Source organism: Dipodomys spectabilis, unplaced genomic scaffold (genome assembly GCF_019054845.1).
Source record: "Dipodomys spectabilis isolate Male_0828 unplaced genomic scaffold, ASM1905484v1 ptg000266l, whole genome shotgun sequence".
Lineage (NCBI taxonomy): Eukaryota > Metazoa > Chordata > Mammalia > Rodentia > Heteromyidae > Dipodomys > Dipodomys spectabilis.
The window spans coordinates 4,155,167-4,171,806 of NW_024870943.1; the positions used below are offsets into that span (position 1 = coordinate 4,155,167).

A 16,640-nucleotide genomic window follows, 5' to 3' on the forward strand; every position below is an offset into this window, starting at 1 on the left:
CACCACATAAGCAGAAAAAGCAGGAAGGGGCTCTGTGGCTCAAGTAGCCTTGAGCTAAAGAGCTGAGGGACAGCGCCCAGGTCCAGAGTTCAGGAACCACGACCCCCCCCCAAAAAAAACTTAATATACAGAGGGGTTACAGTTACATTAGTAAGGTAATAAATGCATTGTTTGACAAACTTGTTACACTTTCCCTCCCTTTTCTCCTACTTTCTACCCCCTCCCTCCTACCTCCTAACCACCCAAAATTTGTACAGATCATTTCCAACACATTGTCTTCTGTATATTGCTGTTGCATAGGCTCACCCCTTGTCCTTTATCTCACCATTCTGTTGTTCCCCTTCCCTTCCCTAATTCAAATACATGTATATGCAATACTATGGCACCAAACTCAAATACAGCAACAACAGGGGATATAAATACAAAATGTTTGGAAAAACATACGCGCTCAATGTTTAAGAATTACAACATGTCTGAAGTTGAATAAGACTTCAAGTGCTCAGTACACACAGTTTTATTCTCCATGTACGTAACTAGGAACTTCACTGCTTTTGAACAAAAGATCTGGCTGTCTAATTAGCCATTGAATGCTTTATGACAACTGGTACTTCCCATCATGAAAGGGAGAGTGTACATTTGGAAAGAATTTTATTATTCTTCGTAGGGAAGAAAAGAGACATGGCTAGGTAGCCTGATGATAAAATAAAAATGATCGCTTCCAGTGTTGGAATTTTTACTGCTGTGTAAAAGTAATAAAAGTCCATGTTGTTGTTGGAGCAATAGAAGAACATGAAACAGCTGACCAACAGCAGGATGATGTGGGTGGCTTTGTTCTCGTGTGCTGACTGTGAGGCAAGCTTGGAACTATGGAGCTGCTGGGATGTCTTGTGGTGTTGGTAAGGAGGTCACCATATAGAGGCTGGTGATGATCTTGAGGATTACAAACACAAGATCTCAAAATAAGAAGATAGAGATTCAATACCATGGTGTATTGTCTTCTATCTGCTGAGTATGACAATATACATTGGAAAATCCAGAACCTGCAAGAGTAAAATTGCTTTTGGCTTTCATAACTTTAATGACTAGGACATAGATGAGTGTTATTGACAACCGAGAAGAAGAGGAAAGAAGGGAAAATCCACACTGAAGACTTAGATTTAAGCCACACACACTGGAGCAAGATGGTGCTGATGGAAAGTGCCTGGGTGAATCTGAAGAGGTACACTACCGCTTTGCAACCCCCGTCATCAGAAAATGATGAACTTGGAAGGATGCCATGATGTCTGGCAACATTGTGAAGGTGAGGTTCAGGATGTTGACCACAGTCAGGTGCATGAAGATAGCATCGATTGGCTTCTTCAGATAAGATTGGAATCAAAACATGTACAGATAGAGCATGGAGAGCAGGGAGCTCCCCATGATACCGATGCACAGCTGGGCTATGAGGAAAGCCCCAATATTGATTCACCCAAAAACATTGTGAATGGCACTGTGATGTCTGATGCATAGAGCAGCCAAACAGTTGAAACTAGAATGAAAAATCAGTGCATTAGATTATTGATCCGTTCTAAATGGTTCTTCAGTTAGAATATGGAGAAGATGAAAATCAGTTTCAGGCCCAGGGTTGGCTCTGGTGGAATGGAATCCCAAGGGCTCCTGAGGATCTTAGAGGACAGAAACAGATGAGATTATAGAAGGGAAATCCTGGCTCACACCATGGGTCCTAGTGCCTTCCCTAGGAGAACTGTGGGACTGTGGTACACAGAAATTTGCATGGTATAAGGAGTTTTCTAGGTCATCAGATTGTAGTGCGTGTGTGTGTGTGTGTGTGTGTGTGTGTGTATTTGTGTGTGTGTGTGTGTGTGTGTGTGTGTGTGTGTGTGTGTGTGTGTTCATGAATCCCTGGGGCTTCATCTCACATCCTTAAAGCTATCCCTGAGGTTTCTTGTTGTTCAAGGCTAACAGCTATACCTCCATATTCACGCAGGTTTATTTGAGAATTAAGTCTTGCAGACTTTGCTGCCATGGCTTGCTTTTAATTGTCATCCTCTGGTCTCAAATTTCTGAGTAGGTAGGACTGCAGACATGAGCCAACAGTTCTTAGTACAAAAATCCTATTTCAAAACAACACATTTTATCCATAGTTCGCTAGAAAAGTAAGGTAGTTCAAAGTTCAGTACCAGAAAAAATTTCCTTAGCACCTTATTAAGTTTTCAATTTCAACTCTTCTGGAAAAGAAATTCCAAGGAGGGGGAAATTATTGGGTAAGGAATCAAAATAAGCTTCAAAGGAGGAGTGTTGCAAATATATAAGATGTGAAAATGTTTTCACACACATCCTACAAACTCAATTAAGTATTGTGTTTAGCTTGCTATTATCTTAGCATGGCTTTGAAATCATATGGGATCAATATAGTGTGATCAAAAGAATGGAATACAAGTGTATTTTGGGGGGCAAATAAAAAAAGCAACACAAAATAACTACCGAAATGAATCTTGCACTAGGATAAAGCACTGGGGCAATGGAGCAGGAGACTTAGATTCAAAAGAGCCTTCATATCACCCATTTCCCCTATGCAGTGATCACAGGAGTAGAAGTGAGGAAAATACAGGAACACTTCAATAGACCCAAGAACTCCACTATGCAACAGATTCAGTATAAGTAAATGATGAATGTTTTTATCATGGAGAAATTTTATTTTTTTTTAATTTTTATTTTTATTTTTTGTGAACATACTGTACAGAGAGGTTACAATTACATGGGAAAGATAATGAGTACATTTCTTATCAAGCATTGCAGCCTCCTCCTTTGTTTACCCTTCACATCCCTTCCCAGCCTCCTACCCCCCCTCAATCCCCGCACCCTCCCCGCACCAAAGTTTTAAATTCGTTTTCGACATGACAACTTGTACTTCTCATTGTTGCAACAGGGTGGAGGAGATGGGAAATAACAAGTCATGGAGAAATTTTAAAGTAACCATTACCATGTTCAAAATATCTCTATGATGTCCAGAGCATCATATCTGGCAGTACTGAAACTTTTCCATTGAGGTTGGATGAACAAAATCATCTACTGTCTGGACAGTTTGTCAATTATGACAATTATGGGATGAACCAATGCAACAGTGGTACGCAGTAGGCACTATGTGGATAGGAAGTATACAACTTATGTGTGGTGACAGGATGAGAAAACTGGGAAAGACAAGGGGTGACATTGTACTCAAAGAAATATATTGAAAGAAGTGAAGTGGCACTGTGGAAAAACTGGTAGAGTGCCACCCTCGAGCCCCACATCTCAGGGACAGAACCTAGGCCCTGAAACCTTACAAGTGACAAAGCAAAAGTGCACACATGGCCTAACTTATGCAATGGTAATCCCCTCTACATCACCTCTATCACAACAATGAAGATTGTAATGGCAATTAAAATGATGACAGGGAAGACTGCAACACTAACTCCTTTCATTTCAAAAAACTGATAGGATATAAGATATGGAACCAACCCAGATGCCCCTCAGTAGATGAATGCATCCAGAAAATGTGGTACATACACACAATGGAATTCTATGTCTCCATCAGAAAGAATGACATTGCCCCATTTGTTAGGAAATGGAAAGACTTGGGAAAAATTATATGAAGTGAAGTAAGCCAAGCCCAAAGAAACGTAGGTCCCATGGTTTCCCTTATTTGGAATAACTAGTGTATGTCTGAGACAAGCAGGAACGGTCAGATAAGTTGAAGTTAGGTGAAATGAACCCCAAGATAAGTATTCAAATGTATTTTCTTTCATGCGATTGTTTCTAACATATTTATAAGATGATTTCTTTGTTGCTTTGTATGTCCCTCCCCCACAGTATAACCCCTGCTTTCACTGTATTTGATGTTGGTATAATTTGTGGAGGGTAAGGGATAAAACAAATCGTTTAAACAGGGATACAGGTGGACCCACTGCAACAATGAATAGTACAAGTTGTTATGTCGAAAAATGAACTTTACAACTTTGGCTGGGGGTGGAGGGGTGTGTGTGTGTGTGTGTGTGTGTGTGTGTGTGTGTGTGTGTGTGTGTGTGTGTGTGTGTGTGTGTGTGTGACATGGGGAGATGGGAGATGGGAAGGGATGGAAAGGTGAGACAAAGGAGGAGGCAACAATGTTGATAAGAAATGTACTCATTATCTTGCCCATGTAATTGTAACCCCTCTATATGGCATTTTCACAGTTAAAAAAATCCAAATAAAAATCTCTCAAATGTCTTTCCAAAAAAAAAAAAAAAGACATCTGTAGGTTGTGCCAGTGGTTCTCACTTACCATCCTATCTACTCAGGAAGCTACTCCCAAGCATGATTAGGTTCAGTATCCTTCTACAAGTATAAGAAATTTTTAAAATTTATTTCTATTTCTATTTCTATTTTTGGGGGGTCCGGTTTTGGGCTGAACTCTGGCCCTGGGGGCTGTCTCTCAGCTCTTCAGCTAGAGGCTAGCACTCTACCATTTGAGCCACAGTGCCACTTCTGGCTTTTTTTCTTTTTGTTTATGTCGTGCTGAGGAATGAAACCAAGGGCCTCATACATGCAAGGCATGTGCTGTACCACTGAGCCACTCTCTCAGCTCCAGTATATGAGATTTTTATCTCTCATAAACTACCCAAAAAGTTGGAAGTAGAGTTTGGCTCATGACATAGAGTCCTACCTTGGGCATAAATGATCAGGGACAATGGCCTGGCCTTGATTCAAGCCACAGGACAGACAAAAGTAAATAGATAAATAAAAGATATCTGTAGATCTCTCTAAATTATCAGTAAAAAATGTTAGAGTAGCTGGGTCTGGTGGCTCACGCCTGTAATCCTAGCTACTCAGGAGGGTCATGGTTCAAAGCCAGGCCAGGCAGAAAGGCTATGAGATTCTCATCTCTAATGAACCATTAGAAAACCAGAAGTGGCATTGTGGCTCAAGTGGTAGAGTGCTAGCTTGAGCTAAAGAGCTGAGGGACAGTGCCCAGGCCCAGAGTAAAAGCCTCATGACCAACCCCCCAAGAAAAAGTTAGGAGTTTTTCAGGGCACTGTAGGCAAAGTCATTCTAGGAAACATTTAGGTTTCTATGTTCCCTGATGAAAGCATTGTTGCAACTCCATTTCAAATCACAGCATGTGTAGCAGGAAATACTGTAAAGCTGGGGTAAAGAGGATAATGAATCCTTCCTACCTCTTCGAACCTCACGTGCTTGTCAAGGTTGAGAGATTCAAAATCCTGCTCACAGGGAACAGGTTCCCAGAGGAAGTCTGGCATCTTGGATAGGCTGTCAGTGCCCAGCCATCAATGTATAGCATACTTGGGGTGACAAGGCTTCTCCCAGTGGACATCAGGCACTGTCACCTGCTGCCTGGATGGCCTTGTTTACTGGGCATCAGTCTGATGCCTCCACAGGAGACACAAACCACTCTCCCAGGTGCCAATGGAATCTCTTAAAGAATATGCTACCTTTATTAATTAAATGAACAGAATTACTATTTCAAGATGTGTGTTTTTTCAAAGTCAAAATCATCAGAAAATTAACTTCAAGACCCAGCTGGTTATTAAAGGTTGGTTCTCTTAGCCCTGGGTATATCCTGAGATGCAGAAATTTTTTGCCTTCCCCACTGGGAGCCTGGCAACAAGGGTGACCATGTACCCTGGGTTTGCAGAGCCCAGCATGTGTCGGGACAGGAGTCAAGGACAAGGGTCACACTTCTCACACACAGGTGTGCTAGAATCCAATCATACGTGATGGTCAAGTTGATGCAAATTGGCTCATCACATACCAAGAGTAGATGCGAAAGTCCACAAATAGAGTTGAGGATTCAAACTTATGAACAACGGAACTACTGGGGCAGAGAGAATTACAAGGAGGAAAGATAATATTCAATAGAATTCAAAGCACATCCGATGTCCAGTGGTAGGAATGGAGGCTTATGGAGCATCAGCCAATGAGCAGAATGTGACATGCCCTGTTCCAGTGCAGGTATCCAATCAAAGATAAAGAAAATAATAAAAGAACTAACCAATATGCAGTGGCCTCCAGAGTAGACAGATAAGACACTTTTGCTCAGGACATCTTTCCAGAAAGTGCAGTGGTGACAGTTGGACGTGCATGGGCATACTCTCTACACAGCGCTGTCCTAGAGTTTCACATTATTTTTTGAAGTAGGAACACTGATCTTCTCCCTTGAGTGCCTTTGCCATGCTGCTTGTTCACAGAGAAGAGTCATGGAATTTGGAGGACCTAAGAATACATGCCATTGTCTATATGCTGCTTGGTCATTGGTTTCATCCTGCTTTATGACTGGCTGTATCTTTTATTTTTTTGTACATTTTTCTATTGTGAAAATACTCTTCAGAGAGGTTACAATTCCCTGGGCAAGATAATGAGTACAGTTCTTATCAAGCATTGTAGCCTCCTTCTTTGTTTCCCCTTCTCATCCCTTCCCAGCCTCCCCCTGTCCCGCCACCCAATCCTTCCCCCCCACAAAAGTTGTAAAGTTCGTTTTCAACATGAAAACTTGTACTTCTCATTGTTGCAACGGGTCCACCTGTATCCTTATTTAAACAACGTGTTTTTCCCATTCCCCTCCACAAATTATACCGACATCAAATACAGTGAAAGCAGGGGTTATACTGTGGGGGAGGGAAATACAAAGTAACAAAGAAATAATCTTATAAATGCGTTAGAAACAAATGTATGAAAGAAAAAAAATCTAAATATATATCTCAGGGTTCAATTTCCTAACATCACCTTATGTGACCTTTTCTGCTTGACTCATACATATACTAAATACTGCAAATAAGGGAAACCATGGGACTTATGTTTCTTTGGGCTTGGCTTACTTCACTTAATATAATTTTTTCCAAGTCTTTCCATTTCCTAACAAATGGGACGATGTCATTCTTTCTGATGGAGGCATAGAATTCCATTGTGTATATATATCACATTTTCTTCATCCATTCATCTACTGAGGGGCATCTGGGTTGGTTCCAGATCTTAGCTATAATAAATAATGCTGCATTAAACATAGTTTTGATGGTAGCTTTAGTGTGGTCTTGTTTGTAAACATTTGGGTAAATGACCAAAAGTGGGATTGCTGGGTCATAGGGGAGCTCTATGTGCAGTCTTTTGAGGAACATCCATACTACTTTCTAAAGTGGTTGAACAAGTTAACACTCCCACCCACAATGAAGTAAGGCTCCCTTCTGTCCACATCCCCTCCAGCATCTGTTGTTGTTAGAGTTCTTGATTTTTGCCATTCTAACTGGAGTGAGGTGGTATCTCAATGTTGTTTTGATTTGCATTTCTTTTATGGCTAGGGAGGTTGAGTATTTCTTCATGTGTCTATTGGCCATCTTTCTTTCTTCTTCAGAGAAGTTTCTCTTTAAGTCTTTAGCCCACTTATTTTTTGTGCAGTTGTTTCTTTGGTTAACTACTTGTAGAAAAATAAAGCTAGATCCTTATCTACCACCCTGCACCCGAATCAACTCCAAATGGATCAATGACCTCGAAGTCAAAGCAGATACTCTGAAAACATTAAAGGATGGAATAGGAGAAACCCTAAGTCTCCTTGGTGCAGGCCAAAATTTTCCTAATAGAGACTCGGAAACACAACAAATCAAAGAAAGGTTGGACAAATGGGATTGCATGAAGTTGCAGAGCTTTTGCATGGCAAAGGACATAGCTAGCAAGATCAATAGAAAGCCTACAGATTGGGAGAAGATCTTCACTAGTCATACAACGATTGGCTTTTCTTTTGTCGACTGCATCCTGCTATGTCATTGGCTTCATCCTTCATCATTGGCTACATCCTAACCTGTCAGTGGCTGCATCCAGCTTCCTCATGGACTGTATCCTGATTTGTCACTGCCTGTGTCCTTTCTCATTGCCTACATCCTGCTGCCTCATTGATTTTTATCTGCTTTGGTATTGGCTATATCCTGAACATCGAAGAAATCCAAAAGGACTACTTTCAAAACCTATAAAGAGATTTTGGCCAAAGATGAAAAATTCAGGCAGCCTGCTTAAGAAAGCCCATTTGAGCACAGGTTGGAGACACCAGAGACAGAGTGGGTGTGGCTTTTCACTCATCTCCAGTGCAAACTGGATTACTAGGAGTGAAAATCCAGATCATGCTGCCACAGATAGCAGACGGTACAAAAAACTGGGAAAGTATGTATACACCCAAAAACCATCTTCACGTCATCTCACAGAACAACATCTGGGAAGTAGCTCTCCCCCAACACTCCAAAAGAACACCATCTTTGATACTGCAATAGAGCCTGCAGAGCAGCTAGTCGATAACTTGGGCCAGAGAAGCTGCAACTGTGGTATCATTTTTCGACAGGACAAAGGAATCTGATCAGTGATAGTAAGCTCCACCTAGGGGAAGCTTGCCCTGCCCAGGAGGAGGTAGCTCTTCCCAAGAAGGGACAACTTTGCCAGGGTTGGAAGAGAGGGTCCACCCCGCCCATTGGCAGTGAACAAAGACATTCCAGTCATATATCATCTACCCTCAGAGCTTAGCCCCTGTAGGAATTAAAAATCCAAAAGTCTGTACAATCTCACTGGATAGACTGCAAAACTGAGAGTGGCTCCAAGCTGGGCCAAAAAAGGATCTCAAGAGCTAGACAAACTGGGAAAAGCCACTGATTCCAGACATGCCACAACCCCACCAACACACAAGCTCACTGGCAGAGACTCCAACCTGCAGAAACCAGCCACCTCCTTCCTGCTTTGTACACAAAGCAGATCCCCTTTCCCACTGAGTTAGTCTGAGAGGAGGGACACAAGACTCTCAAGGTTTCAAGGCAGAACTTTTTTCTGTCTGCTTAAACTGATTTGAGAAAACAACTAAGCCATAAGGAAAACCAATCACTGCAAGGAAATCAAAGGCTCCATCAGGACACGGAGTAGCAGAAATAGGTGAGACACCAATAAATTGAAGAATTGTTTTCTAAATGTAATTTTTATTTTTTCTATTTTATTTTATTTATATATTTTGCCCCATTTTTCTTCTTCATTGCTGTTTATTCCTAAAGAGCCAATGGTGATTACTAGGCTTCCTCCTTAATTGTGTGTATACTTAATTCAGGCTATATTTTGAGCAAATATCTATTGCTCCATTTTATGATTTTTAATTTTAGAATTTTTACTTTATACATATATACATTTTTTTTTCAGGTAAGGGGTAGGTTTACTCAGTAGACATGCTGGGACCAGGTCAGGATGGCATTCCTCATGGATGAGAAAGGTCTGGGAAACACCTACGAGAGAAAGCTGGGAAAAGAAGTGGGAAAGAGCTAGGAAAGAGGTGGGAAAGAGAGAGAGCTGGGAAAGAGAGCTCAGAGGGCTGGGAAAGGCCTGAGAAGGAAAACATAAATACATTTTTAAATATCTTTATTTCTTCCTTTGTTTTTCTTTCTCTGAATTTAGGTCTTAGCTTTCTTCTGTCTGTTCCTTTCCTTCACTACATCCCTCTACTTTTATTTTCTCCTCCTTCATTTTTCTTTATATCTCTCAATCTTCTAATTCACCTGAACTCATTTTCCTTTATTTCTGGTCCTTCACTACTTATTCCTTTGCTTTAGTCCACTGATCCCTATTTGATTGTTGTAGATCTAGACTCTATCTGTACCCATTGTGACAGTGTCAAAGTGGAAGAACAATACCCCTCCCTAAACAAAGAAAGGGAGAGATCAATAGGAGAATACTTATCTCCTATTTCGAACCTCTAAAATCTGTACAAATACAGGGATTGGGATTGGTTTCTGTCTTAAAAGTGTGTTCTGTGGAGGTACTGGAAATGCTTTCATATCCTAAAACGAAAGATAGAGTTAAAATACCTGCCTATGATTGTTAACTCTTAAAGTCTGTGCAGCTACAGGTTGGTTTTTGTCTTAAAAATATTTCCTGGTATGGTACTGGATTTGCTCTCATTTTTAAATGGGCAGAACTAGCCATAGAAACACAAGAAAAATGGCAAGTCCAGGAACCTCAACTCCTACTCAAAATAAATAGGCAACAGAGCAATCAATGAAAAACCTAGATGACAGTTCTCAGCTCTACAAACACTACTTGTAAACATGCTGAAAGAAAAGACTGAAAGCCTGCATGAGGCTATACTTGAGCGTGATGAGGCTAACCAAAGATTAATAGAGGAATTCATGGAATCCACAAACAAAAAGCTGTATTAATTCCAACCAGAGGGAATGAGAAGGTGGCTCAGTGATAGAATACTTGCGTAGCGTGCATGCGGCCCTGAGTTTGATTCCTCAGCAACACATAAGCAAAAAGAAAAAAGCTGGAAGTGGTACTGTGGCCCAAGTGATAGAGCACTAACCTTGAGCTGAAGAGCTGAGGGACAGTGTCCAGCCCAGAGTTCAGGCCCCATGACCAGCAAAATAAAATGAAACAAAAAACAAAAAATAAAACAACAACAACAACAAAAAAAAACAAAAACCAAAAGACAAAACATAATTCCAACCAAAGGAAAGGAAGTCCAATGTAAAATATATCAGATTCAGTTCAGAATCATAGCAGAGAAATTCCTGAACATCCAATTGATAGGACCACTCAGATACAAGAACCCTTTGGAACCCCAAACAGACAAAACCAGAATGGGACATCCCACCACCACACTGTGATCTGCTCAGGATTTATAAAGACCAAGCTTAAGCTGGGGCTTGAACTCCAGGCCTGGGTACTGTCCCTGAGCTTCTTTTGCTCAAGGCTAGTGCTCTACCACTTGAGCCACAGTGTCACTTCTGCCTTTTTCTGTGTATGTGGTACTGAAGAATCAAACCCAGGGCTTCGTGCATGCTAGGCCAGCACTCTACTACTAAGCCCCTTTCCCAGCCAGTATAGAGCCTTATAAACAGGAAATAGCAATGGAAATACATTTCCAATTAGGCCCAATGTCCAGTGGTGGGATTCTAGGCTCTCAGTGCATCAGCCAATGAGCAAGCGTGTCACATACCAAGTTGGAGTCCTGGTCTCTGAGCAAGAAAAGGAAAAAGAACTAATGAATGTGCAATGGCCTCTAAAGTAGAGAAGTAGGACCCGTCTCTTAGGACACTCTCCAGAAAGTCCGATGGTTACAGCTGTATACCCAGAGCCATAGTCTCTCCACAGTGCTATCCAATTTGTTGCCTGAATCCTGAACACTGATGTTCTCCATTGTGTCCCAGTGCCATGCTGCTTGTCACAGTGTAGAATCATGGAGGCTGTAGGATCTAAATACAGGTGTCATGGCCTATATCTTGCTTTGTCCTTGGCTGTACCCTTTCTCATTGGCTGCATCCTGCTTTGTATTTGCTGTATCCTGCTCCTTCATTGGCTGTCTACTGACTTGTCATTGACTAGATCCTGCTTCTTCATTGGCTGACAAGTATTCATAGGATGATTTAATAAAATTTCTTTTAACAAACAGCACTGATAGTAGAAATAAAATGTAAGGGTGAAATGAAATGTCTAGCTGCTGTCTTCATAAAAATAGGAACAAGTTGTTCATTTTAATAATGTACAGAAAATACTTCTTTTTTGTCAGTCCTGGGGCTTGAACTCTGAGCCTTGGCATTGTCCCTCAGCTCTTCAGCTCCAGGCAAGCACTGTACCACTTGAGCCATAGCACCACTTCAGGGTTTTTCTGCTTATGTGGTGCTGAGGAATTGAACTCAGGGCCTCATGCATGCAAGGCAAGCACTCTACCACTGAGCCACCTTCCCAGACCAGAAAATACATTCTTTATCCCAAAAATTATATTTTAAGCAACAAAACCTCAAAAAAACTTTGTTGGAAACACACTTTTACACACACACACACACACACACACAAAGAAAGGTACACTCAGTAAGACTTCAAACTGTCAATGTTTTAAAATTGCAGCATATCTGAATTTGAGTAACTTGTCTAGTGCTCAATCCACAGAGCTTCACTCTAGGTCCTTTGATGTTCAATTAGATAGTCTAGTCTCATGGACATTCCTGCCTGGGCTAGCTTTGAACCTGTATCCTCAGGTGTTAGCATCCTGAAAAGTAGAATGATAGGCCTGAGACACTGGCTCCAGGCTTCTGTGGTGTTTCTATCATCCTACAAACAGCAAGGATGAGGTGAGCAGAGTTGGATCAACACCATGGTCTGGTCTTCACTTCCTCTTACAATGGATCATTCTTGGTTTAACATGAGTGAGTAATCCATTGTGAATTGATTCTCTTATTCTTCATGAGCAAGAACGGGCAGACGGTGGGGTAGCTGAAGGACAACATCACAAGCACACCCTTGGATTTGTTCAATTTCTCCAGCGTGTGCAAGGAATACATAGTCACGATGTTGTTGGAGCAATGGAAGAACAGGAAGCAGCTCACCAGCAGCAGGATGGTGTGGGTGGCTGTGTTCTCTGGCGCTGGCTGGGAGGCAAGGCTGGGTCTGTGGAGGTGCCGGGCTCTGCGGTGGTGTCGGTAGAGGAGCGTCACCATGTAGAGGCTGGGGGCCACCATGAGGACTAGGGACAGAGCATCTTGCAGCACGACGGAGCTGATAATGGGCGTTTGAGTGTCTCTTCCAAACTTCGTTTGACAGTAGTGATGAGCAAATCCCCGGGTCATGACGGTGAAATTGCAATTGGATTCCACAGTTTTGATCATGTGGAAATAGATGATGGAATTCAAGATCCAGAAGGTGAGCAGAGAGGGGAGGCTGCACGCGGAGGATTGGCTTTTCAGCCAAACCAAGTGGGCAGAGGTGCGGCTGATGGTGAGGGCCTGGAAGGCACTCAGGAATGTGGTAGTGCAGGCAGATAGTCCCCGAGTGACCATGAAGAGGAACAGCAATGCCTTACACATGGCATCACCCCAGAAACAAAGGACTCCATATGAGGAGACGATGAAGGGCACGGACTCAAAAATGATGGTCAAGGCGTTGACCAGGGTCAGGTGCATGAAAACTATGGCAATGGGCTTCCGGAGCCAGGGTTTGCACAAGGAGCTGTACGCGTACAGCAGGAAGAGGACACAGTTCTCCAGGATGCCCAGACACACCTTAGACACAAAGAGCAGCCTGAACACAGTGTCACCTGCAGTGGCTGTCATGATGTGTGTGTGTGTGTGTGTGTGTGTATTTGTGTGTGTGTGTTTGAGAGAGAGAGAGAGAAAGAGAGAGAGAGAGAGAGTGTATGTGTGTGTTGCTGAGAATCAAAGCAAGACTGCTGCCCAGCCAGGAAGGTGAGAAAGCTCTAGTCCCGCAGGCGGTAATCTTCATGGTGCTCCATTTCTTTATCACGTAAGCCAGGCTTAGAATGAATGCCAAAAGTTAGAGTGTTAAACAATGATTTAAAAATACTTTCTCTTTTGGGGGTTTTTCATACCGCTTATGAAATTTGAACTCAGGGCCCGAGTACTGTCACTGAACTTTTTTACTCAAAGCTGGTGCTATCCCAGTTGAACCACAGCTCCATTTCTGGCTTGTTATTGGATCACTGGAGATCAGAGTCTCAAGGACTTCCCTTTCTGGCCTGACTTTGAACCTGGATCCTCAGATCTTTGCCTCCTGAGCAGTTGGGATTACAGGCATGAGCCACCAGGGCCTGGCCCATACAATTGTTTTAAGTGGAGTCTGGGGAAAATGTTCCATTTGCCAGTTCTGGAAGGTTGGAAGTGTTCTGACCTCGGTATTTCAGACATGAATGTGCTGTGACCTTTGAATCTGGGATGTAGGGCCTGGAAGGACCTGGGGAGACACATGTTAGAATCAGGAGGGAATTCAAGGGCACCACACTGGGCTGGGGTGTTAGGAAGGAAGATCACTGGCTGTCTCTTCCTGTGGTCCCTGGGGCTCCATCATGGTCGGCAGTGGATGGTACAAGGAGCACTGGGAGCCTGTGCATCTGATTGGCTTCACTTTTTGTAAAATCTTCATTTTTTGAACACCTGTTGCACAAATAGCACATCCATGTAAAATCCCTGTGGGGATGGCAACAACATGACTTTTGGTTTTTTGGTTGGTCATGGAACTTGAACTCTGGGCCTGGGCGCTGTCTCCACTCATTAACTCAAGGCAAACACTCTACCACTTGAGCCATAGAGCCACTACTGGTTTTCTGTGGTTCATTGGAGATGAAAGTCTCATGGACTTTCCTACCCGGGTTGGCTTTGAACCTCAATCCTTAGATCTCAGACTCGTGAATAGCTAGTATTACAGGCGTGAGCCACCTGTACCAAGCATAATACGATTTTTTTCATGGTGTATAGAGATACGAGAAGGTAAATATCTAACCAATATTTTGTGTACATTTTTTTCTGTCAGTCATGGGCTTGAACTCAGGGCCTGGGAGCTGTCCCTGAGCTCTTCAGCTCCAGGCAAGCTCTCTACATCTTGAGCCACAGCACCGCTTCCGTTTTTGTAGTGGTTTCTTGGAGATAAGGGTCTCCCGGACTCTTCTGCCTAGGTTGGCTTTGAACCATGACCCTCAGATCTCAGCCTCCTGAGTAGCTGAGATTACAGGCATCAGCCACCAGCGCCTGACTTATTTTCTGTATGTGTGAGAGTTTTCCCCCTGTATCATTCTCACTCACTACTGTTCTTGTGTTTTCTCTCTCATCACATAGAATCCTTTGTTCCTTAATAAACTTGCACTGAATTAAATTAGTATCCCATTTTTCCTGACCAAGTCTGTAAGAACATTGTTCAACCCATTCTCCTGAACAATCTCCTGCACAACAAAGATTCACTGTGGCCCTCTTTGCTGCTGCACGGAAGTATTCTCACCATTTCCTGGCCAGAAGCAACAGCCAAATTGTTGAGCATGACAACTCTGTGTGTTGCCCTCCTCAGCATCCATTGTGTCTTCCAGAGACAGTTTAACTTTTATGAATTAGAATTGTTAGGAATTGTGATATTGGCTATGGTTCAGAAATGTTCATCATGTTCTCATATTGGTAATATGTGTTATCTTTCCTATGTAATCAGGATCTTTCCAGATTTTCTTTTTCTACGTGTATTGGTCGTGGGTCTTGATTCTGGGTCTGGGCATAGTCTCTGAAAATTTTTTCTCAAGACCGATCCTCTATGACTTGAACCACAGCTTTGTGTCTGGCTTTTTGGTGCATAATTGGAGATCAGTGTGTCATGGACTATCTTGCGTAGGCTGGCTTTGAACTGTTATCCTCAGATCTCAGTTTCCTGAGTAGCTAGGATTACAGGCGTAAACCTCACACACCCAAATCATCTTTTAAGAAGTGCTTGCCTTTTTTCTTCTGCTATCTCTCAAGTTTTCAATTTAATTAGCATGACCTCTAGAACTTTCTTTCTTTTTTTTTTTTTTTTAGGTCCCATCGTGGGGCCTGAAGTCTGGGCCTGGGCTCTGTCCCTCAGCTCTTCAGCTCAAGGCTAGCGCTCTACCAGTTGACCCACAGTGCCACTTCTGGCTTTTTTCTTTTTGCTTATGTGGTGCTGAGGAATCGAACCCAAGGCCTCATACATGCAAGGCAAGCACTCTACCACTGAGCCACCTTCCCAGCCCCACCTGTAGAACTTTCTAGTGAAGCTTGTTATTTTATGTTTTCCCTTATTATTGGACAGAAGAGCAGTGTGAAATAAGAGTATTAAATGCAGCTCACTCAGAAAGAATTGACTTGGGCTGTGTATTTTCCATAAAGCTCTCTGCTCTGAATCTCATTCCATGACCCACTGAGCAATTATAGGACTCACGTTACTAGGATTAACTATTGCAATGCATTATTTTTCACAAAGAGTTTAGAAATTAGCAGAAATAACAGGGGAAATAAAGGAAAGATGGAAATGATATAAATAAACCTGATCAAGGCAGTTCATACTCTTGAGCAATGTGCCGTGAGAAACCACACACCCAGTCTTTCTTAAATGCCATGTTTCACCCAGTCAGAATAAAATTCCATTTATTCTCTCTCAGACACTGATGAAGCCAATCCACTGTCCTGAGAAACCATAAGGGTGCAGAGTTTTTTTCAGCTGAACAACATTTCCCAACAAAATTATTGTGCTTTACAAATAGAATGAAAACTGCCCCAGAAAAAACTCTATCTCCACACATTGAAAGATAAAAATCTGCTGTGAAAACTTGCTACTATGAATATGCACTATAAAATTTCTGCCACAGAAATCAAAGAGATGATTCAGACACAATGATCAAGAGAACAATGTCAGAAAGAAGCCCCAACATTACAGACTGGGTTCTGGGATGAGGACAAGGAGAGCAGAAAACACAGAACACGTCACCTCCTTGTGAACAAGCCCACGTTTCACACAGCCACCACTCAGTGTCCAATAAGATGGGGAAAAGTTCACCATTAAAGTAGTAGCTGTGAAGCTAATTTAAGATGGGAATTTTAGAGATAGCAGTAGAGAAAATGCAAGCCCTTGGGGAAAGAAGATTTTGTGGCTCACCTGCTACTCAGGTGGCTGATATCTGAGGATCCCAGTTAAAAGCCAGCTCAAGTAAGAAAAGTTTGTGAGATTTGTGTCCCCACAGAATCATCAAATCTGGAAGCGGAGCCAGAGCTCACATGGTACAGTGTTATCTTTGAGCAAAAGTATTTAGTGACAGTGTCCTAGCCCCAGGACTGGCACACAATGACACACACACACACACACAC

At 42.4% G+C, this 16,640-nt stretch overlaps 1 protein-coding gene across 1 annotated transcript; it reads right to left on the reverse strand.

Moving 5' to 3' along the window:
• Positions 1-12,188: 12,188 nt before the first annotated feature.
• LOC122125604 (vomeronasal type-1 receptor 90-like) lies at positions 12,189-13,100 on the reverse strand. The gene has a single exon (XM_042700120.1). The coding sequence runs from the start codon at positions 13,098-13,100 to the stop codon at positions 12,189-12,191; it is 912 nt and encodes a 303-aa protein (XP_042556054.1).
• Between the last annotated feature and the right edge of the window lie 3,540 nt (positions 13,101-16,640).